General features: G+C 44.5%; 2 protein-coding genes and 1 long non-coding RNA gene across 3 annotated transcripts; 2 read left to right on the forward strand and 1 right to left on the reverse strand.

Moving 5' to 3' along the window:
* Window positions 1–2,531: 2,531 nt before the first annotated feature.
* LOC132465650 (carbohydrate sulfotransferase 11-like) lies at window positions 2,532–14,848 on the forward strand. The gene is made up of 3 exons (XM_060062351.1): window positions 2,532–3,002; window positions 9,605–9,684; window positions 13,371–14,848. The coding sequence occupies exons 1-3, from the start codon at window positions 2,909–2,911 to the stop codon at window positions 14,214–14,216; spliced, it is 1,020 nt and encodes a 339-aa protein (XP_059918334.1). The 5' UTR covers window positions 2,532–2,908; the 3' UTR covers window positions 14,217–14,848.
* A 2,441-nt stretch (window positions 14,849–17,289) lies between these two features.
* LOC132465662 (uncharacterized) lies at window positions 17,290–19,398 on the forward strand. Its single transcript, XR_009527666.1, has 2 exons — window positions 17,290–17,727; window positions 17,762–19,398. It is a non-coding gene; the product is annotated as an uncharacterized LOC132465662 (long non-coding RNA).
* A 100-nt stretch (window positions 19,399–19,498) lies between these two features.
* Window positions 19,499–25,198, reverse strand: LOC132459885 (solute carrier family 41 member 1-like). Its single transcript, XM_060054737.1, is given in 6 exon segments — window positions 19,499–19,603; window positions 20,294–20,469; window positions 23,821–23,900; window positions 24,126–24,167; window positions 24,169–24,256; window positions 24,616–25,198. Coding segments are annotated over 6 exon segments (630 nt in total). The 5' UTR covers window positions 24,755–25,198.

Below are 25,198 nucleotides of genomic sequence, written 5' to 3' on the forward strand. Positions count from 1 at the left end.
TTCTTACCTGTGTCTGCTCTTTTTACATTGTTTGGATCGTTTAAACGCCTGAAATACTGCGGTGTTTCACCACTGTAGAGAATTCTCCTTCAAAAAACGAAATAAAAGATGTATGGCCTTGAGCGGTTGGACGTTATTTAATAGATGGGTCATGTAAGGATGGACAGTGCAGATTTGATTTGACACCAGCCTTCCTCCCTGTTGCATCCACAATAATGGAGGAGAAGGCCGTATCTGAAAGGTTCTTGCTGTTGTGAAACCGTCAGTTGGAGGTCATCCAACCGCTAAGTTCTGTGTTAACTCTAGCGTGTCCGGTTGCAGAACATCGTCATGGAGCTACACAGCTCAGATGTGGTAACTTGCCACCCGTGTGTTGTTGGTACAGCTGTGGTCATAGCCTCTTCATGAGGCACCATTCATCTACATGCGCTCTTATTAAAGGATAAATGGGATGGAGTGTTTTCTTTTCTTTTTTTACTTGCAGGTACTGTGGATCAAAATGGTTCAGGACAAAAGGGCTGTTTTGCATGGCACAGACATCTGGCTGCGTTTCTATTCGGGGAGAGGGTCCTTTCTCAGATGAGCCGTGTTCACCATCAATGGCCTCCTCTGGTGTGAAGCTTTTGTTTGGTTTCCGGGCCTCTGATGTATTATGGCAATCACCTGCCTGCCATGACAACTCATGCTGATGAATTTATTATGTTTCCTGTTTTTATGTAGGAAATGTTTGGGGAAACAACAGAGGGGCTTTAAGTTATAAGAACTTGGAGTATTTAAAAACTAAACTGAAACGGAAGAAATCACAGTTCAACCAATTAGAATGTAGGAGCCGGCTCTGATTACCTAATTTTCGTTCTGTCCTTGGGGGGAATACCATCACATGTCAAGTCATTCCTTTGGTCACAATGACTTGCTGGTTTTAACATGCATCTTATCTCTGATCCTTATCTCCAATGACTGTTAGTCAATTCATGTAGCAGCCATATTTGTAGTCCCTTAATGGAATAAATCAACCTCTTGTAGGACTAATCATTTTAACAGGATGGGGAAAAAGTGACTGAACAAGCAGATTTACTTTTTTATGCTTTATTTGAATAAAAGAGTATTGATTGTTTTAACAAAATCAATTTAAATTTCGTAACATTTATTGGAAATGTCCTTCTGGGATACAAAGCTGTATTTTAACAGCCAACATAATATTCTCCCTAGTAGCATAATCTACAATCAAAGATAACTGCCTTGATTCGGAATAAGACAAAATATAATTATTATCCAAGTGTAGGTAATGTTATTTTTGCAATGAACCTTCCCAAAACGGTTGAATGATTGTGAATCAGATTGTTGCAAAGCTCAAATTCAAGTAGGCCTCATAAAAAAACAGCAAAGCTTCCGACCTCTGACCTGGATGTAGCTGAACGTGAGCCTTCACTGCTTTGCCTGGCTGGTCATTCAAAAAGGTCATAATTACACTGAGACCCAAAGCAGGGTACTAGCTCGTCCAGTCCCAGAGAAGACCCTGAAACAGGCTGGACATGACCTCCATGTCCAACAACCCTCCGTTTGGATCAGTGGCTGGTTTTAAACCTCCGTACCCTGCAGAGAGACGGGCCCCCCGCCCGCTCCTGACCGGCCGCTGGTGGACCAACCCCCTCCGCTCTCCCGCTGTACCTCATAACAGGAGGAGTTATCAGGTCATGTGGGGGGAGGGGGATTAAGGAAAACCTGCTCCCAAGTCATGTGGTGCCCCCTCCCCAATCCAATCTGCTTTACTTTATTCCGGACGCCATCCTGGTGTTCAGTGATTGTGGAAGATCAAATGGTGGTTCCTGAGCAAGCCCCTCTGAATAGCTCTTTATCAAGGCTGGGCTGATCCTCTCACGGCGGGACTTCACTGCAACGATCTAGTGGTGGGCTCCCTCTGCTCACTTCACAGACCCCCTGTGGTCACTCAAGATCCCATGGCACTCCTCACTGGTGCTAACCCCGGTGTCCTGGCCAAAGAAACCAGGCTGGCCCCCTAATCACCCCCTGGTTTACTGCAGGGACTTTAGGGAGCTACACCCTGCTAGTGGAGGAGGTGTCATATCACTATCTAGTTGTAGGCCTACTATCTCTCGGACTCCCTATAATGACCCCAACAATTATCGATTTATTGGAACCTAGTAATGCAGAACTTTTAAGGGTTCCATTTTCTCATCATGTAATCTGCTTCTCGTGAAAGTCAGATAAATTGCGAAATGGAAGAGAAATTGAATCAATCTTAGGATCAATAAGATCCCATGTTACATGCGTTAGGGTAGCCTACATGGGAATCTAAAGCATGTAGATTGAATTTACAATATTTAAAATTCTCAACCCAATTCAATATCTTTCATTTTTTTTAACAAATTATTCGTATTCCTAAATTTGTCAAACATTTGCTAATGTTAATATGGAATAAAATGTCGAATCATTTTCTGCCCTACCCCGGGCCGACGCTGGGGGGCGCCGCGGGTCCGCCGCCCCCCTTTGTTAACGGGGGGCCGTCCAGAGGGTCAGAAACGCCCGTCGCCGGGTCCACCCAAGCTAATGCACGGCTTCTCCAGAGCGCATTACACACTCTCCCGATGTCTGGAGATAGCATCTAAATATCTGAACCGACCGATCAGCGTCCACCGGCTGGTTGCTGTGTTTTCGTCTGCGATGCGGTGGAGTCTGTGAGCCCCAATCTGAAGGCGTTATACCAGGATGGACCTCAGGACGAGAGGAAGCCGACCACAACTTCACCGCCGGGCTTGGTGTTCCTCGATGGTCTCGGCGTAGCCTCGTTCCCCAGGTATCTGATCACTGAAGCTGGGGGCTCGTCTCGCATGAACGGCCGCACACGGATCATCCCAGACGGGTTGGTGGCAGTCGGCCGAGATTGAGGATGAAGAAGCCCAAAGTGAACCGAATGGTCCTGGCCATGTTTTTAGGATGCTTCATCATAGCCATTTTCTATTGTCAGAACAATTTGAAACAAGGTGAGTTGACAACACATTGAATGTGATTTATGTAAGAGATTTCCCCCATGTCCCATTCAGCATTCGGTCAGCATTCATGTCATCTTCATAGCCTACTATGAAGGCTTCAGGTGGTGTATATAATGTTATATCGAACGACATCAATGTATAATGACCAAATTATGAATGTGCTTTTCAATTCATGTCAAATGGAAGTATGAGCAGAATCATGACTTAAATCTAAATATGTGTGGCAGTCTAATAGGAGTATGCAAACTCAAGTAAAATCTTTCACAACTTCATGAATTGAACTACAAAATGAATGCAGCCACACTTATAATCCTCTTGGCGTTGTTGTTCATGAATTAGTGTATTTCAACTGTTTGGATGTCACTATCACTCTTGGGATTGGCTCTTGAGTTCCCCCTGCCACGGGACACGGGGCCTGATACCTCCAGCTGGTGTAGATCTTGGCTCTCATTCTGACCAGTTTCCACCTCTTCCAGGTCCCACTCTGCTGCTCACAATGGCCTCATTCAGACATACCTAGCTATGGCATTGGCCCCATGAAGTCAGTAGGCTACTGTGAGAACATTTCAGATCCACTTGATATATATCCAATACCAGTTCTGCTTTTCTTTTGGATTCGAAAAACAAACATGGCAGTTTAATGGAAATGCCCATTGCTCTATGCATCTCAATGATATAAATGTTCATAGCTTTTTAATTTTGTCTTTTTTTTCACTGCACCACAGAAACCTATTCTGAGCAGATTTTTCTGTATTCCAGGCAAGTTACTGCATTTAAGCACAATATGTAGTGGCTTTACGATGTTGGTATTGCTGGGATTTATCATGTGTTACTCACAGTGTTTCTCAAATCTTCCATTTTCTTTCACTCTAAATCGGCAATACAGTCAGAGAAACGCTGTGTCTGCTGTTCTGTTTTAAAAAAAAAAGTCCATATGCTTGGTCTGTGGTAAAGGTCACTTGGTTTTTAAAGTGATAGCTCCAGGGTTAGCAGCAACATCAACACCAATTCCTTGCGACGGATTAAGCAGAGATGCTTTGGGGCTCTCCATTTGTCTCTCTTGGTCCTCGTTAAAAGACCAGAGTCATAAAATGACGCTTGACTAGGGGAATGTTACTAGGACACCTGCGGAATGTTACAACGTTAGAGTCATAGGAGAATCCTGAACTATAACCCTCTCCCTACCTTAATGTAAAAACCTCTCTAACAACGTTGGAGTCATAGGAGAATCCTGAACTATAACCCTCTCCCAGGGGCGGAGTGGGGCACTAATAGCCACCAGGAGAATCCTCCCCGGTCCGGCCCTCCCCTCCCCCGCATCCCCGCAAACAACGTTTTTTTTTGTGTGTTTTTTTCAGTAATAAAAAAAAAATCTGTAAAAATGAATGATATAATTATAATTAAGAAAATAAAAATGTGTAAAATAGGCCACAGTTGTGCTCTGTGCGGAAGAGAATTGGCGCTCCGAGAATTGGCACGCTTCCTACAAGACCGGTAAAGCCGGTAAACAAAAGCACTCCGGATGGCCGTAGTGCTCCCCGCACTACAGCCATCCGGAAGCGCAGAGAGCTTTTGGCCATGATATTATCTATAAAATTATATTATACTATTATATATAGAACGTTATAAGACGCTGTCAACGAGTATGGGAGGAGAGTTGACGAGAAGATGGCGGATGACCTAGTTTCAAAGTTTATACCGTTTATACTCGGTAATACCGGTGTAACGTGTTGACACGACTACATGTTCCAAATCTGTTAACATATTCTCCATCCATTAAAAGAGAAAGATCAGTTAAGCCATTAATTTGTCTGAAATATACCAGCCAGCACATACACATTAGACTAGCAGATTGGCTCCCGCCTAGCAATAACGTCAATGGTGGAGCTCTGGCTAACTGTTTTTCTGTCAATTCACCTGCACAACTCTTTAATGCCTGACTTCGGAATAAATCCGTTATTTTTGAGCACTTAGATGCATCCCCCTCCAGCATCCGCTTCTTCTTTATTCTGGCCTTTTTTCAGCCCCTCCTTTCTCTTTTCTCTTCTTGCCTTCCATGAGTGCCACAACAAGCAAAAGCAAGCAACCACGAACTTGCTCGCCTTCTCTGACTGTCTGACGTATCTTTAGGGGTCATGCCAATAGACGTGGGGCAGCTCATATATCCCCCTACATTTCCGAAAATGGACTTGACCTGCAAACTGTTTATTGGATAAACGCATTTCCCAATCCCAGGAGTCTTTGCTCCATTCTACGTCAATTCAAGAACAAACAAATTAAAGTAAACTGTAGTTCGTATTATTTATTATTTATAGTTCTGTAACGCCTGAATAATGAAGAATTAAATTAAGTAAAAAAAAAAGAATATAAAAAAAACCATGAATGAGACATAGAGAGTAAGCAAGTGGTATAAATGTTGGTTGGATGTTCTTGAGACATTGTTTATTTCGGGAATTTTCACGGCGTCTTGACGGGGAATAAATTATGCTTGGCTTGCAGAGGGCCGGTCCAACTGACTTTGCACGCCGCTACACAATTGTGGGCCGGTCCACCTGACCTCGCTGGCCGGCCGGCCGACCGGGAAATCTCCCGATCGTCCCGACGGCCACTCCGCCTCTGCCCTCTCCCTACCTTAATGTACAAACCTCTCTAACAACGTTAGAGTCACAGGAGACTCCTGAAACATAACCCTCTCCCTACCTTAATGTACAAACCTCTCTAACTATGTGAGACACTCCTTTAAAGATGTCAGAAGTAGCCCACAGGCACAGTCCTATAGCAAGGTATATTTTTGGCGATAAAGAGATGATGAGCTGCTGTCATTATCTCCTCCCGCCCCCCCTGGCCCCAGCCCCGCTTGTCTGGACTTGACTCAAGGGCACGGAAGGAACATATAATGTAATTGTTTTGCAGAGCAGAACATCAACAGAACTCAGCATATTTGGTGTTTTATGAACATTTTAAGACATGGTTGTGTTCAGGACATGGTTAGAACTGGACCATAAGGAAGGATTGAACCATTTTATTATTATTATTATTATTATTATTTCGTTATTAATCCTAAACGGGGCATCGTAGAACATCCTACATCGTAGGATCAAGAAAGATCTTAAGTTGCTATTGCTAACTACCTTGAAATCCAAATGACATGTCTTTTGACCCAGAGGCAGACGGCTTTGGGATTTCTGTGTCAGAAAAGATAGCTAAGAAAGTAATGCCTTCAACATAGTCAGGTGAAGACAGTTCAGAGTTCTCAGTTTGGAGAGTCTTACGACTATGATCCTCAAAGCAACAGCGCAGACCCACCATGTGTCTGAGTGTTCCGCTAAGTGGCCCTTTCTGGGTGCGTGATCCCGGCCACTGGGGTCTGCTGACAGCTCAGAGTGACCCAGCTGTTCCCCGGCCATGACGACCCAGCAACCAGAGCCTTTGGAGATCAACACTCAGTGCTCACTGTCATCGTCCCTCACCCCCCAAAAAAACAAAGAAACCTCCTGACAGCCAAGCCAGCTGGTCAAAATGTAAGAGGGCCAAACAAGATCTGATTCTCCAGTTCAAATTTTTATGAGGCCAGCACATCATCACTTCAGTAATATCGTACAAGCGTAATCAAATATAAATACCTTTTTAGAACCTTGTTACGTTGTGGGATGTCGTTGCCGGAGGACATTTTGTGGTTTAGCTTGATCCAATTAGTCCCACATCATTGATGTGTAATGCCCTCCCATTACGTTTGAATGCCAACAAATTTGACTTTTTGTAGTTAAAACATTTTGAGTGAGTCCTGGGCGGGAAGTCAACTTGCATTGGTATGTCGCCTTACAGCTGTGCTCTATTTGATTCAATCTACGTAGTAATTATTTAGTTATTGAAGCCTTCCTGTAGTATTTGAAAGCCAAATCTTCAAAGACAAGGTCAGAAAGGAGGTTTGACTCGCAGTGACTCCGAGACGCAACAAAGATCAGCAGGACAGAAGGTTCAGCCACCGGCTGCCAGTACACATCTACAACCAACAGGACACACATCTGGTGCTTTGTTGAGAGAGGTTCTCTCCGACACAGTGTCCCAGCATGGCAGCTCTCTGGAGCTGGAGAGAGAGCAGGAGAGGGTGGGCGAGGGTGAGGGGTTGGTGGGGGAAACGAGGAGGGCTCCAACTCAGACCCCCTCCACACAGAGCACAGCGGAAGGTTGCCGGCAAATGAGGAGCACACATTGGCCTTTTTATAGGATGCATTTTCCTGAACAGACATTATTTTAATGAAAGGCTGGCAAGATTAGGACGGGTGTGGTAGTGTGTGTGGGGCAGGGGGTTGACATTTCGGAACACTGAAAGGGCTCTTCTACTTGGGAAATGTTCACTGCAACCATGCTGTTGTTTCAATATCATCTCATCCACAGCTCGGTCCACTCAGGAATTACTCTTACTAACTTAGTCTCTTTGGTCTGTGCCTAATGAACTGACAAAAAATTTGCTGCATGGAAAATGAAAAACTGAAGAAAAAAAAACCTGTGCATTTTTTGGTGGTTTTGAGGCAATATTTTGGCACCATGAGTTCTGCCTTTTCGATTGCGACAGTGGCCTAAACCAGATGGATGACTCTGCTGACGTTTATGTATTCTTCGCCCATCTATTCTCTGGTTCGATGTTGGGGATGGAGCGACCCGAACCAAGCAAATGGAAGCTTCGCCAAATATCAGTCATGATAACAGCAATGTGTTCTGTCTGTTTACATTACATATGTTATATTAAGTTGGTATTTACCCAATATATTTTAATGTCCCTCAAGTTGTACAATACAGGGGTTTAGGCCTAACACTCAATATAATATACTGTTTGTTGTGTCTGAGACGCTTTTCCATGCAGACTATGTTCGAGTTCTCAAACCTTGATTCGATATTGGTTCCATACCGTGTTGATATTCAACACGTTTTTTCCCTTAAGTCAAAAAAGGGTTCATATTGAATGTCAAACTGAATTCAGGAACGCGGATTGTGTGTCAACAAACCAAATACATTAAATGTATCTTAAATGATTCAATACCATCAATATAGGCTGACAGGATAACATTTTATCAGACACGTCCATAGATTATGTGTACCAAATTTGGTGCCCTTTGCACCTGTGGTTATTTAGAAGAAGATTTTTGAAGTTTCCAAAAACATCTGTGTCCATATAAGAACATATGGGTCCAGGAGGGAGCTGACATTGTTAGACTCTGCCTAGGGGGCTTCCACACTCCAGCTCGGGGACTTCTGCTGGCCTCCTCCAGACCAGGATGCAGGGTGGTGGTGTTGAAAGACGGTTTATTGTGAAAGTTTGTAGACAGTGACAATTGGCTGGTACTCCATGTAGCCATGCAGGAGAACTCTCCAGAGTGTGTGTGGTTATGGCTGGGCAATGTGCAACAGGTTGACTTAAACACTCACTCCTACAGTACTATATCATGTTGTATTGTTATCGAGATATGAAATGACCCATATGGTGCTAGAAGATTTTGACCTAGTGAGGGAGGTTAATCGCTGCACCCCTCGGCTTCTTTGATTCAACTTAGTAAGCTGAGTCACGGTCAATGGATTGACTACATTGCTAGAATGAAAAATAGACGGTACAGCTTAATGCTCAGAAGATGAAGCCAAAATCAGACCAGTTGTTGGACCAGGAGGAACTCTTAAACTACTCTTTTTTTTTAATTCAATATTTATACATTGTTTTATGTCGTGGTGTTATTATTTGCAGATGCATGGTATGACTTTCATGCCTAAAAACATGTTGAGCATGTTCATGATGCACCATAAATATTCTTCCAAAGATGAACATCTACACATTTTTCTTTCTTCCTAACAGTAACAGTGGGCTTAGCAAGGAGAGTTAATGAACCTTATTGTACTACATATATTCCTTTAATGTGTGCATTGATATGCAATTCATATTAAAAAAGTATCAAAGTAGAGCTTTATGTCTACCGACGCCCTGCTTCACACACTTGAGATATTGTCACATGTATTTAACTCTCTGTTTAGGTTTTGCAACAACTGAACAACTGAAATGCCCTAATTCTTTATTACCTTGAACATGTAATAATACAATAAAGGCTCCATACTGAATATAACGAAGCTGCCTGGTTTAATGAAGGGCAATTAAGTAATGATCTATATATGCCCACTTTTCTTCTAAAGAATGAGCAGATTAGTACATATATTGTTGATCAAGAGCCTAATCTATAGCCTTGTATTCCGTTTGACCCTAGATTTAACCATGTCAACTTGGATATCACCTTATAATATAAGATATAACCTGGTCACATTCTAAATCCTAGCAATACACTTGGATCTAACCTATTTGTGACTGCAATTTTATCACACACACCATCCATAGTAGGTTTGCGTTGTGTCCTGGTCCAGTTATCCCTTGAAACTATCTAGTTCTATAATTACCATAGCATTTATTGATGCAACATCATCCACCGGTCAACTCTTAGCTTCCTACCCGTTTTGGAGGGCCTTTGATGCTGTAACAGATCTCCCTTCTCCAGCTCGCTGCACACAGACGCTCTCTATCGGAGTCCCTGACAGACCTGTCTCTGTTTCCTCAGCCTCTGAGTCCGCCATTGAAGGGACCAACGGGCAGAAATCCAGGAGGAGTCCACTTCAGACGCTCTATGACGGCGACCAGGTCAGTCTGCCTTGGAATGCATCATTACCCTCCAGCGGCCATCTTGTTTCTATCTTGGTGCTCGCGGCTAGCTGGGGGTTGGAACTGCATTCAGGTCCACCACCCAGCGCTGGGATCGGTGAATAAGGTCCATTTATGAAAGATGTGTTAAGTACCTGACTCTTACTTTCAATAAAAGTAAGAGTCAGGTTATAGTTCACTTTTTGTCCAGACACGATGATTCTTATTTTTAGGACAGTCAGTCAGTCATTAGCTCATCTAGTCCTTCTAACAGGCTGCTTACCAGCAGCGGAGTCAGGGTTGCTTTGGTCATTCAGGACTGCATGTATGGAGGCCATCAGAAGGACCACACACACACACACACACACACACACACACACACACACACACACACACACACACACACACACACACACACACACACACACACACACACACACACACACACACACACACACACACACACACAGTAGTGTAGTTTGCCCAACAACAGAGCCCAGTAATAAAAGCTGGCTGGGGGCTGTTTCCAATTACGGCTCCAGATGGGGCCCGTGCCCAATTACCCGAGCTGGTGTTATCCAGCACGCCCTGCCTGGTGTTTTCAGTCGCCTTCTCCGCGCTTGCGATTCTCTTTGCCTGCTGCTCTGCGTGGAACCCTGCGGAGGATGTGTGTTGGTGTTGGTAGTCAGGAAGGCTTTTAGATTGCCACTGTTTTGTAATAAGGAACTGGTGAGGGGGCTGATTGAGCCTAGGTGTCTGTCAACTAATCAAATGATCTGCTTTACCCTCTCAAGTGGAGCCATTTGGTAACGCCTGGGGGGAGAGGTGTCAGACAAAAGGAGCAGAGACGCTGTCAGCTCATTCTGCAGCTGATACTGCTGATGTTTGTTGTTAATAACGTTGCTGGCTTCATATCTCAGGTCTTTGGTCTCTGGGTTTCCAGGGGAAACTTGCATAAGAACAACAATATGAATTGGATTTATTTACATTTATTTGATTCAGTGTTTAGACCCTACCTATATTATATTCTTGATTTTATCAAAGAAAAATTAGCTCCTCTTTGCTGGAGGCGTGGTGCGTGTTGATTGGTGGATGACGTTGGATTGAGGAAGGAGCTGAAGGGAAAGGGTAATTAATCACTAAGTTAAAGGGGGCATGCTGGGAAACTCTTTACTATTCGCAATTTCGCTTTGTATAATATGAAGGTATTACACATTTCAACTCTCATTTCTGCTACGACTGCACTTGGACCACTGCGATTTAAAATTATTGCATTTCTTATTTTAACAGAGAACATCGAGAATCAGTGTGGACATACAAAGTGGTGAGGTGAATTTAGTGCCAGACAATGTTACGCAACTTACATGTTACGAGATTACATCAGCACAGCTGAAATAATGAACATGATTTCGTTATGCAGCAACCATTACACACAAATCTAGGCTGACAGTGTTTAAATATATTATTTGTTCTCTTCCTGTCTTCATTTGAATGATTGAAATGTTGATTGACATATTAATTCTCTTCTTGTCAAGTATTCTATTGAACAACAGTGCTATTGGTTTGTTTCCAATATGTCTCCAAAAGGGTCCAAATAGATTGCATCTGATAATTAAATGCTATGTAACAAACACTTTGATGAGCCAATCATTAGAGAAGAAGGTATTATGCTGCTGTCAATCCAAATAACGTTCTTCAATCCCTCAATATGAAACTCTTTGTTGTCAGCCAGTGATGTCATTGAACTTCAACATACAGAGCTGGGCGTAAAGCCAGCTCACTGTTTCAGGTTCCTGGGCTGAGTCAGAAGGTGTGTGTAAGATCAGGCTGAGAGAGGGCGTGAGGTTATCCAGGGTCGGTCCTGCTGAGGGCCAAATTCATGCAGCGGAGATTGGAGAGACCGGACTATAGCAACGGGGGGCCAGGGCGAATTGGCTGCCCCGGGCCAGGGAGCTGTGGTTCTGGAGCTGGCCAGGAGATCTGCTGGAGGATGCGCGAACGCCCGCCCTGATCGTTTGTGCATGTGTGTTTGCATCTTGAAGGCCGTGAAATGTATCGATGGGGGGGGGAACTGGAAAATCCGGTTTACACCCATGTGACGCAGAGTCCCATCAGCTATATATTTTTGTATTCAAGCACTACAAAACAACAAAACATGTATATTTAGTTTCTATAGTTTTGCTCGCCATCCTTTTAAAGGACAGGTCTACCATCCAACTACAACTATATCTAACGCTTTCAACAACACCGCTCGTTCAATGGTGGACTGTCCAAAACTGAAATAATTGTTTTCGGTACAGATGAGGATCTCTTATCGTTGAAGACAGCAAAAAGAGGATGTATTGGTGTAGGAATGGACTTCTGACTTTAATTGACATGTTAAGACCATGAGAACCAAGAGACTTGGAAAAAAACATCCATGATTTATTTTTGCAGGTCATTCTAAAAAGGCCATAACAGCTGAAGCTGATCCAGAATGTTGCTGCTAAGGTTTTAACCAAGACTTAAAGGCACATACTTCATCCAGTGTGAGGATCACTGCACTGACTTCCTGTTTGCCAAGAAAGTTCAGGAAAGCATTGGTGTGTAAAGCACTGTTCTGAGCCCACCAGAGCTCTCTTCATCAGGCTCACTGCTCCAGGGGTCCACCAGAGCTCTCTTCATCAGGCTCACTGCTCCAGTGGTCCACCAGAGCTCTCTTCTTCAGGCTCACTGCTCCAGGGGTCCACCAGAGCTCTCTTCATCAGGTTCACTGCTCCAGGGGTCCACCAGAGCTCTCTTCATCAGGCTCACTGCTCCAGCGGTCCACCTACACGTGGACCTCCCCATCTGGAATGCGCCTCCACCACATCTGAGCTCTTATGTCGGCATGTAATTATAAAGATGTGTCTGCAGGCAATGGCATATTTATTTATTTTCCCTTCTTATTCATTTATTTATTTTCTCTTTTTAAATGACTTTCCTTTGAAATGTCTTTCAAATGTGAAGACATTTAAAGAACTTGGTAGCCTTTGTGTTCTGAAGGAGGCTATATAAACAATCCTCCCTTGCGGGTAAGATGTCAATGTGTGGGTCTGGTCTATTGGTTTTTGCTAATGAAACACCATCTATATTCAGAGTTACCGCTCCAAAAAAATGTGCATCCTTTTAATTTTTCTTGTTACGATTATAGTTACAAGAAAATAATTCCCGTTATAGTTCTGAATGAAGAACTTTCCTAAGAATACCTCAAGCGGCCACAAAGTCGCTCACCAGCTTCCGCAAGAGACTAAAGACTCACCTGTTCAGAGTTCACCTGGAGTCTGCATAGCCACCCCCCTTACCCCCCATGGTGTTTCATTTAGTGTCCTAAAAATATCCAACAGCACTTATTGTCTATGTTTGTAAGTCCTGGCAGTTAGTGTATGCACTTATTGTATGTTGTATGTCCTTGCACATAAAAAATAGTACTCAGCATCGTGTAGCATCTTAGCTACACAACGTCCCAGATATCTTTGTTGTAACCGAACGATTGTTAGTGCTTTGCACTTCTATGAACATCCTGACTGTACCAACAGCAATATATTGTTGTTTCTTTCTTCTGACAAATGTACTTCTGGTCGCTCTGGATTAAAGTTTCCCCTAAATGCGCTAAATGTAAGACGATTGCATGAATGAGAGGTGAACTGTGGCTGCTGTCCCTGCAGGTGGAGTCCTCGGTGCAGGCAGCCCACCAGGGCCGGCGGGAGCTGCTGGAGGAAGCCTGCCGCTCCTACACCCGCAAGCGCCGCGTGCTGATCCCAGAGGACCTGAAGCACGTGATGGTGGACGACCGGCACGGCCTGCTGTACTGCTACGTGCCCAAGGTGGCGTGCACCAACTGGAAGCGCGTGCTGATGGTGCTGACAGGCGCGGCCGGTCCGCATCGCGACCCGCTGGACATCCCGGCCCATGAGGCCCACGTGGCGGGCACCCTGCGCACGCTGTCCGAGTACTCCACCACCGAGATCAACCGCCGCCTGCGCTCCTACCTCAAGTTCGTGTTCGTGCGCGAGCCCTTCGAGCGGCTGGTGTCGGCCTACCGCAACAAGTTCACGCGCAGCTACAACGAGGCCTTCCACAAGCGCTATGGCACCAAGATCGTGCGGCGCCACCGGCCCGACCCACGGCCAGAGGCGCTGGAGGCGGGCGACGACGTGTCCTTCGAGGAGTTTGTGTACTACCTGGTGGATCCGGCCACGCAGCGCGAGGAGCCCTTCAACGAGCACTGGGAGCGGGTGCACTCGCTGTGCCACCCCTGCCTCATCCACTACGACGTGGTGGGCAAGTACGAGACGCTGGAGCAGGACTCCAGCTACGTGCTGCGGCTGGCCGGCGCCGAGCAGCAGGTGGCCTTCCCCGCGTCCCACAAGAGCACCCGCACTACGGGAGACATGGCCGCGCAGTTCTTCCACAAAATCCACCCCTTCTACCAGAAGAAGCTGTTCAACCTGTACCGCATGGACTTCCTGCTCTTCAACTACTCCACGCCCGCCTACCTCAAGTTCACGTGAGGGCGTCGTGGGCCTCATGTGGCCTCAGAGATCCCCTGAGGTCAGGGAGGATGTTTGGGCCTGAGGGCCACCGTACCGGAGGTCAGGTGTGTGGACGGTGATTCTGGAACTTGTCTGTGACATTCTGGTCACAGACAAGTCAAAAACATCTTTACAAAAAATGTGTCTTAAAAAGACAATGGTGAGAGAGGGTGCCTGAAGCCTTTCTTTTTTTTAACTCTAAAAGTTGAGCCATAACATGATTGTCTACTGTACGTGTGTATGCTAGACACATAATTTCATGAAAAACTTTAATTCTGCTGTTTTCAAACAAGGCTGAAATGTCATTTCCAGGCAACAAGAGGAACATTGGTTAATGGTCCTATTTATATAACATTTAGAAGATGAATGTTTTTAAACAATGTGCCTTCGATGATGGGCCTTTACTCAAAGAAACCAACGTGTGGAACTGGGACCAGTTCAGCCATGTACTGTACGGACCTTTGCAACAATGACACTTTCTCTTTTATTTATTACAATATTTCTGGCTCTGGTGAAGAAAGTCCAACCAAAAATAGGCAGAGTCTGCAAAAAAACATGTTGAAGCAGTTGTTGTTAAGTGTCTGTGGATTAAAGAGTGATATGTCACGATATGAATGGACCCACTCTTCACCTCCACCCATCTCTCCACCTGCCATCGTCCGCGGGGTCTGAAGGGACGAGGGGACGTAAGGGAACACTGGGCTACATCCACAGGAAGTCCTCCACTGTGCTGTCAAATGGTGATCTTATTCAAACACCAGTCTAGTCAGTCACTTCATTACATTTAATGATAGTTACATGTAATACATAATAAATACATTGGAGTTACATAACGGATGGTCATTTGTAAGGAGACGCCACATGTAAGACTTAAACAGTCTATACTACAATGTGTAGTTTGATCCTGAGCACAATCTCAAAATGTGTTCAAATGACTTATTAAATTACTTTTTACCCCTCCCCCGCCCAAAGCAAGGACTGCTGGTCAGGTGCTCTGTTCCAATGTGTTGCACTGCACTACTTTAGGGTGTCTCCTATTACTACACTACCTTAAGGATTCTCTTATATAGTGCACTACTTTAGGGTGTCTCCTATATAGTGTCACGATCCTACTGGTGGCTAATGTTAAGCTGGTGGTAACTGGTTGTCGTGCTAACTGTGGGAGTGGCTCCCTTGATTGGCCTTGATTATGGTCACCTGAGGGATTCAAGAGGGCCCCCAGACTTGGTGGCACTCAGAAACCATAAGACTTTGTAAAACCTATTCGCCCTTATACAAGGACAGTACCAGGATTAGGGATTCCTACAGGGAACGTGACCACTCCTTTGTCGTGTATGTGTGTCAAGTGTTCGTCTATGTTATATGTCAAACAATAACCCAACGAGACAGGCTACCGTTTACCCCAACGCTTGGGCTATCCCTCAACAAGAGAGAAGGACCAGAGCTTGCCAGGAACCCAGGTGAGTCACTGCACACGTGGCCGGAAGCTAGTTGCCTGCCAGCTGTGGTTTGTTACCACTCGACTCCTGCCTAGACAGAGAGCTGTTTTGAATATCCAGTGGGGTCGTGACAATAGTGCACTACTTTAAGGAGTCTCCAATATAGTGCACTACTTTAAGGAGTCTACTATATAGTGCACTACTTTAAGGAGTCTCCAATATAGTGCACTACTTTAAGGAGGTCTCCAATATAGTGCACTACTTTAAGGAGTCTACTATATAGTGCACTACTTTAAGGAGTCTCCTATATAGTGCACTACTTTAAGGTTTCTCTTATATAGTGCACTGCTTTAATGAGTCTCCTTTATAGTGCACTACTTTAAGGTTTCTCTTATATAGTGCACTGCTTTAAGGAGTCTCCTATATAGTGCGCTACTTTAGGCGGTCACAGGGTTCACCAAAAGTGGAACATCTAAATGGTTGTTGAAGCGATCAATACACATAACTCCAATGGACTGCCGGCACATAATTAGTGACCAAATTCCTCATACACTTATCCCAAAATAGTGCACCGTGTAGTGGTCACTATGTCGGGATTAGGGAACATCACCAGGACGTGTGGGAGCTGGAATGGCTCCAAGCTGAAGCCGAGGGACTATTTCAGTCCTGTGGAGAGAGAATCAGCATGAAGGCCTTCTGTGAGCTCGGACCGGAACATGACTCAAACAGTAACCCAGTTCTCAACAGTACTACACATATCCTACACCACGTTGATAAAAGCTTTTATTCAAACAAAACACATTAAATACATAGAGATTTGCTGATTTTATATTTTTTGTTCTGTCCGCTTTCAACTGTGTTTTGATTAAGTCTCATGTTTCTACTGTTCACTGCTATAGAGCAGACGGCTTGAGGACAGTGAGACTCAATCAAAAAACAGCTGACTTAAAACATAGTGGGGGAGCAACAATTGCTGATCGCATCTTTTAAGTTATATTATGCTTATTATCTTTGGGATACGATTTCATGAAACATGTTAATGTAGGGATACACTTTACAAAAAGGATACAATATTTACCATTCATTAACATTAGTTACCGGGTGAATAAGCATTATTACAGAATTATTACAGGGGTAGTAGTAACTAATACTATAGTTGCAATAACCTCACAAAAATACTAATCAACTAATCTTAGCAGATATTCATATTAAAGCCTATTGTATAACTACAAATCCTAAAACTTCATATAGTTTGAATAAAACAGACTACCTGCCAATATGAAAGTTTATACTATCAGGCATTACCAATCAGGTGAACAGTTTGCTGTGACAGGGTTTAAAATCTAAACTGGTCTCCTTCTGACTCAACACTGGGGACTTTGGCTGTCATCTCCAAACCTTCATGCAAAATGGTACGCACCGTTTATTTAATCAATCTTGGAGAAAAAATTTGGGAACTAAGGGAGATAACAACTTAGCAATCGTTTGGCAGGATTTATATTTAATTACCTTCAAAAGTTTTCATTATGCTTTCATGTTGGTTTTATACCAGCCTAAACCTTTGATTTGAGTTTACACAATGAAAAAACATTTAGATCAATCACATTCGTAGTATGGAAAAAAATATGGTGATTTCTCCAAAGCTGGCAATAAGCCAACATTCACACTGGCAGAGATCCTTAAAGGTCCAATGACATGCCACCAGGTGTGGTGTGATTAGCTTTTATATGTGTGCCGGATAGACTGATCTATCCAGCACCCATTTAGGTGGACACGCCCACCTGTGATGTCATAAGGGGCAGATTTGTAAGGGCCAATCACACAACACCTGGTGGCATGTCATGGGACCTTTAAAGGCAGAACACAAATTATTATCCATCAAGAGACATCTTCAGCTTCATGGTCTGTAAGTCAAAACCACCTAGTTCTTTATTATTTTTTTAAGTACAATCATTGATCTAAAAAGCGTTCAAAACAGCTTCCCAAACAAAATTGCATGTAGACTAAGGTAACATGACACCAGGATCACCAGTATAGCCATGTAGGCTAGGGTATCATGACACCAGGATCACCTTAGCAGCGTAGAGGGTAACATGACACCAGGATCACCAGTATAGCCATGTATACCAGGGTAACATGACACCAGGATCACCAGTATAGCCATGTATACCAGGGTAACATGACGCCAGGATCACCAGTATAGCCATGTATACCAGGGTAACATGACGCCAGGATCACCAGTATAGCCATGTATACTAGGGCTGGCCCGAATGCCATTTTTCAGGCTTCGAATACTCGTTGGTTTTTCCGAGCGAATATTCGAATACTCGTTCCAGAAAAAAACACCATCAAAAACAACATTAATAATCCCTATATACTCCCTGGAACCGATTTTGACAGTATCTGCATATTTTGTTGAAGATTTAATAGCTTTTGAACCTTAATTAGTAGGCCTAAGTAGGTTGAAGTTCCTTATAGTTTTCCCCCGTGAAAGCGAACAGCTGTTGCTCCGTTCCAAATCAGTTGTTCTCTGCCATCTCAGCCCTTACGGGAGCTTTTCAATTCATCCTGGAACGTGCATCTTTTTAGGGAATTTGTACAATAAATCCATAACAAATACCGAATATTGATTGTCTTATGTGTCCATATTATATCCATTATATTGACCGGGTATTCGCAAGACGCTCACGCTCTGCAGCAAGCCAGTCACAGTTGATTGGCGCGGCGCTGTACAGCGAACGTAAACAAACTAACTAAACAAGTTAAGGTTTTAAGTATTACTTTTCCTCCAGAGATCCAGCTAATGTTGTGTTATAAAGTAAGGGAAACAAGATATCTATTCTTCCTCCACCTCTCTCGCTTCTCTGCTTGGTGTCGCTAACGCTTATATTTCGCCTCCCTCGCTCTGGTAACGTCACGTATGTGAAAAAAAACGAAGTTCCGAATACTGATTTAAGTATTTCAGTATTCGAATAATTCGGGCCAGCCCTAATGTATACCAGGGTAACATGACACCAGGATCACCATTATAGCTCTGTATACCAGGGTAATATGACACCAGGATGGCAGGATCACTGTCTGCCCGGTCTGGAGGTTGTTTCCCTTTGACCGTCAGGTCAGTTTACCGGCTGTTGACAGAAGTGAGTGATCAGACACGCTGAGGTCAAAGTGTGAGTACATCGAGCGAAAACAAGAGCTTGGACACCGTGTGTTTGTGCCGTAGTATCTCCTACAGTTGGTCCCTCACGCCTCCTGAAGTCCCCCATGCCACGTCTCTGTGCTGCACTGTCTGCTCCTGGCCCGCTGAGGGGCCGAGCCAATGGAGGAGCGTCAGCAGTAGAGTCTCAGGGGCCAACCCGCCCGCCACCCACACCCCAGTCACCCATCAGAGCCCTGGTCCTGGGTCCTGGGGCAAGCCTGAGGCTCAGAGCCAGCAGGCATGTCCCCAGGAGGTGCCCCAGGGTAGGCCTGCACGATGAATCGTTATAAGATCGTGTTCTCGATTCAGACCTCTGTGGATTCGATTTTTATATTTTATTTTATTTTATTTTTTAAATAATGTAAGCCTTAATTTACAGGTGTGTAGAGTTGGTTCAGTAGTTATAAAAGGCCAGCAATTAAAGACAATCTGCTGCTATATGTACAAAATAAATCATTAAACCGTTTTTTGATACTGCACTTTAATCAATAAAATAAAGGGCCATATGAAACGCAACGTGCTAGAGGTGCCAAAAAACTATTTTTGGTACTAAAAAAATCGTGACATCAAATCCTGATACCTAAGCTAAAAAATCTTGATTCATTTCCCCCAATCGTGCAGGCCTACCCCAGGGTGGTCAGGTATGGGATGGAGGAGGAATCAGGGACCACCCTGCGGCTCCACATCCAGCGCACCATCAGGTCGGCCCTGTAGAGCAGCAGCACCACCTGGGTCATTGGAAGAACCTCCAACACATAGCTACGTCAGCCAATGCACAAATCATCCTCTTTCAAAGTAAACGTCTGTTCTAACTCACAAGAGCTAAAGATAGTCATACCACGGGGCCATCCCTCTAATTTGGAGTGCCGCTGAAGATGTATTTAAAGAAAATGAGCTTGAAGAAAAATACATAGTGCTGTGCATAACGTCTGTGTCCTGCGGGGTAGTTATAGGCCTCTGCCAGTGGGTGAAATGGAATGCACCCCATACTTAGCCGTCCGATCCCTCTCACTGACTACAGGCTCCTGCTACTGCTGCTTAGGATTCATGTTGATTAATGAGGGCCTCTTAAGATCGCCAATCCAAGGTCAAACTGGCAAGTTAGCTAGAGTCTAATATATTGTAGAAGGTAGTATGCAATATAAAATCATAATTTTAACCGTTTGGTTTTTACTTTGGAGTGTGTATAGTCGTGCTTATGTTGAAAGAGATCTGGGTTCTGTTATGATTCAGCTCAAATTCCGCACATGGAGGATGACGGTTCATCTTCTGACAAAGTTGGGCCCTTTTGTACTAGCTTGGGACGAATCCCGAACGCAGCTTTGGGCTGACCTAGAGGAGGGGGCCCCCAGGGACCAGAGGGTGAAGGTCTGACCTGGAGGAGGGGGCCCCCAGGGACCAGAGGGTGAAGGTCTGACCTGGAGGCGGGGGGCCTCCAGGGACCAGAGGATGAAGGTCTGACCTGGAGGAGGGGGGCCCCCAGGGACCAGAGAGTGAAGGTCTGACCTGGAGGAGGGGGGCCCCCAGGGACCCGAGGGTGAAGGTCTGACCTGGAGGAGGGGGGCCCCCAGGGACCAGAGGATGAAGGTCTGACCTGGGGGAGTGGAGCCCCCAGGGACCAGAGGGTGAAGGCAGGGGTGAGGGTGGCGTGGCCCCCTTGGAAGAGACGGGTGGTGTAAAGGAACAGCAGGTGACCCGGCCCCACCAGAAACGGCAGGAACCTGCCCGACCTGGAGTTCACCCTGCAGTTAACATAGCAGAACAGAAAGAACATCAGCGGCCCCCTCCCCAGAGCTCAATCCACTTCGACGGTGGGATGGTCCACTTCGACAGGCATTCCAGTGCACTTTTCTTAGTTGGAGGTAGGATAAGTCCCACGTCCCACTGGTTTGGATGGGCTCTGGAACGCACCATAAGCCTCCAGCTGACTTTGAACTGGTCACTGAGCTATTAACTGATCAGGGGCCGTATTCACAAAGCATTTTATCTTACCGCTAGGAGTGCTCCTAACTATCGCTAAAACATTTTACGTAGGAGTTTTTTTTTAAAAGTTATTCACAAAGCCGCTGAGACCTACTCTTACTAAGGATAAATCACAAGGAGTGAACTAAGAGTGACGCGCCGTTGCTATGGATTACGTCAATTCTCGTGCACGAGTTTAGAAGCAGTCAGTTCGGTGATTGGTTGTTCAGACGAGCCCACTGAATCACCGAAAAACAAGGAAATAGCCTAGGCTAGAAATGAATCCCTATTAAGTAGTTATAGTGCAGTTAGCAGAATACACGCATGATGACAATTTTGTGCAGACCACGATAATGACGTTGTAGCCTGCACGTTCAAGAGAGAGAGAGAAAGCAAACAATAAAAATACGTAACATTTAAAAGAAAAGAAATGTTATGAACTACACAAGTGTTGACTGATTTGCGCCAAGGTGTTTACCTAAAATGTGTTTGCAAAGTGATCCCTAAATGCCAGTCCACTCGGTTCCACACGGCCAAATTCATTGTCATGTTGATCGCCATCATCATCATCATCATCGTCTGGCTGTGGAATGTTCCTCCGCTTGCAGAGGTTGTGTAGAATGGCACATAGCCTACAGTAATGACTGTGCTTGCCCTCTCTGGGGTGAGGCGTATTTCGCCGTGGAGGACATGAACCGACGTTTCATCTGCCCAATTCCTCTCTCCACAACATTTCGTGTATGTTTGTGTGCTCTAGCATATATGGAAGAAATCAGTAAACAATAATAAATATGGATTCAACAAATAAAAGGCGTCAAAGAGCCAATACGATGTGTTTTACACGTAGGACTAAGCGTAATATGCGTAATCACTTACATGTTATACTTTAACTGCGCTCCCGGTTGTGGATTGAGGGTGTCTAGAGCCACGTCTTGCATTGATAGTCACTGTCTCCCAGCAAGTGACACCCAACTGGTACATCTCAAAAAGCTGCCTCAGACCGCTCTCCATTAAAATGCGCGAATCATGGGTAGCTGAAGATCCAGGCCACTTTGCAACAACATCCAGTAGGCTATGTTAAAATTTGCATCAAAAACAACCTGCGTGTTGATGGAATGCACTTTTTTTCCTATTGACGAACACGTCCTCGTCTTTTGATGGCGCAATTATTTTTATGTGCGTCCCGTCAATAGCACCGACCACACCGGGCATACCTGCAATTGCCATGAAGTTGGCTTTGATCCTGTGTAATTGTTGAATGTCCAAAGGAAAGTTTATGGCACGGCTGACTGATGGTTGCGATATTTTTTAAATCGTCGGCATTGAAAAGTTGCATTTCACCTGTTGCTAAATAACGTAGTGTGGCCAAACATTTTTTTTCGGGACTAATCGGATTATTCCTGTTAGTCGGGGATGTTATTGCATTGCGATTAACTCCACAACAAGTTTAATACCCTAACATTTCGTCTCGCAGGCATTTACGATTCTTTGTGAATAGGTCTTACTGAGTTAGGAGTCCTCTTGAGGACTTTTAAGCTCTCCTAGACTTAGGTGCTACTTTTAGTCCTAAAATACTTAGTGAATTGCTCTTAGTGAAAAAAGTTAGGAGTCCTAAATTTAAGAGTGACACGCCCATTATTTTTAGGAGTTACTCCTAAATTCGCCAGTTAGGACCTACTTTAAGCCCTAAAATCCTTTGTGAATACGGCCCCAGGACATCATTGATCTTCCAGCCGTCTGTTTAACTGGTCTGGATTATCTTTTGGTTAAAATGGGAAAACATGAAGTATGAAAGTAAATTAATAGGCAAAAAATCCAATAATCTCTGTCCTCATAAAATGTTCATAAAAACTGGTGCAATTTAACCTTGCACCAGTGTATTCATTGGTCAGAGGTTTGGAGATTTTTACAAGCCTTAAAGACAGGAGGGTAAATCATGGGTGTTTCAGCAGTGAGCGCTGCGCTGAATATAATGCAAATAGACTTCCTGTGCTGCAGTCCTGCATTGTGCCCAGGCTAAGCAAGACCCTGAAGGGGCCTGCTTAGTTTACATTCTCCACAGGCGTGCGCTTGAACTCAGGCCCATTATTATTGGCCGCTCTAATTTGGATGGCTCATTGTGGGGAGGGAAACACGCCACAGTAGACCCTGCTTCTGGAGACACAGGCAGTGACTGCCCCCTCATCCATAGAAGACTCTCAACATGAACCCCAAAAAGAGACCAACTATAAGAAATCTGTCCACCTTCAGACAGAAAGGCTGCACACAAACTTTAAAGATCCCATATCATGCTTTTTTATGGTTAATAATTGCATTTGGGTGAACTACTATAAAAGAAAAAATATTCCCTATCATTCTCACACTGTTCATTTCTGCCGAACAAATTTCAGCATCTTTCAAAAATGTCTGTTTCCTATCATGTCACTTTAAAGGGGACATATTATACATATATACACCAGGTGTGAATGTGATTTAACTAATCACACTCACACCTGGTGGTATATTATGTCCCCTTTAAGTCCCCCTCCCGAGCAGCCCAGTCTGTGATTGCTGAAACACTTTTGCGCATTGGTTGGCAGATTCAAAACCACGAAAACTTGTAAACATTGCTGATAGCCGGGAGGCAGGACTTTTGCACCTCAGCCCCCACTGCACAGTCTGAAATCGCACTATTACTGAAGTAAAGTTTGAGCAAACAAGCTGTTTCAGGCACTTATGGAGGGGCGTATTCGGTGGGCGTGAATACTTCCCCTGGCTCAGACTTTGATTTCTCTGTTTATGTATACATAAAACATGTATAGCCCTACATGCACAAAGTCTAAAGCCAAGGGAAAAGTCGAAAAAGCATGAAATGACACTCTTCCTTGTAAGTCCAGGAGCTCAATACGACTGAGGGAGGCCTTTTCTCTTTATTGCAACACCAAGTGTCTGAAAAACCCATGTGCACTTTATTACCCACTAGCCTACAATGAACCTGGCTTACCGTTGATCATTGGTGTAAAGATCGCCATACCTTCAAAGTTGGGATCACTCACTGTTCTGTCGAGAATCAGACCGCCGATGCTAGAGACACAGAGTAATATAACACAAACACACACACAAAAACACACATAAATGCACACACACACACACAAATGCACACAAACACAAACACACATACACACATGCATACATTTTTTTAATGTTCAACTTTTGAGCAAGTTGTTGATTCACAGGTCAACATTTCAATGAGAAGTCAGGTGGTGAAATCCTGGTTGGTGTGTCGGTGAAGAGGTGCATTGTGGGTACCTGCTGAGGGCCATGCCCACTAGGCCCGATTGCAGCACCTCTGATTGGTGGGGAGCATCGGGTGACGGAGACCCAGAGGGGTATGAGGAGCAGGAAGTAGTGGCCAACCGCAGGGGGCAGGAACCACAGGTCTGGGATGGCAACACAGCCACAGTCAGAGAATAATACTCTTGGACTCTTGGTTTATGGACCAAAACCACAGAGTCACAACGCAGAGACAGCGCCAACAGGGGAGAGACACAGGTCATCGCTGGGCACTAGTGTGATGCTAATATAAACCTTAACCAAAGTTCTAATGTTTCAATAAGATCGGGGTCTAGAGTGTTCAATAAGTAAATGTATGGAAATATCAAAATCTCACTTTGCAGCCCTCTTCTTGTGTAAGTTTCTGTGATCTTTCTGAATCCACTACAGGACTTTTTAATGTACTACAGTGTATTATAGCAGCATTGAACTAAGAGGTGTTATCAGGGAGAGGGGGACCTCTTACCTCTGTGGTGGAACAGGAAGCTGCTGATGGCAGCGAGCAGTGACAAGGTGATGAGGTCACTCAGGCTCGCTGCGATGGACATGGCCAGGTTGTCCGGGTTGACCCCCAACTTCCTGGACCCCACGATCACGGCGACCATAACCAGCCCTTCATAACAAATTCCAGTAGAATTGAAACCCCACCATCACCAGCCCTTCTTAAAGGCACCCAGTGCAACTTTCGAGGCTTAAAAATAAACATTCAATTTCTAGTCTTTTTTACACGTAGTAAGTTTCAATAACTCCATACCATTACATACCGACATTTAAGCAGCAAAGATGAGACGTCGTTGTGTGGTGAGAACTGATACAAAATCGTAAACAACAACAATGCCGCCATTTTCTTTATTTTTTGTAACCTACAATAAATAAAGCAGGCTTCCAGTCAATGGAAAAATGGCTTCTCCCCACCGGCGATTGTTGTTGTTTACGATTTTCTATCAGTTCTCACCACACAACGACGTCTCATCTTTGCTCCTTGAATGTCGATATGTAATGGTATGGAGTTATTGAAACTTACTACGTGTAAAAAAGACTAGAAATTG

Source organism: Gadus macrocephalus, chromosome 1 (assembly GCF_031168955.1).
Source record: "Gadus macrocephalus chromosome 1, ASM3116895v1".
Taxonomy (NCBI): Eukaryota; Metazoa; Chordata; class Actinopteri; order Gadiformes; family Gadidae; genus Gadus; species Gadus macrocephalus.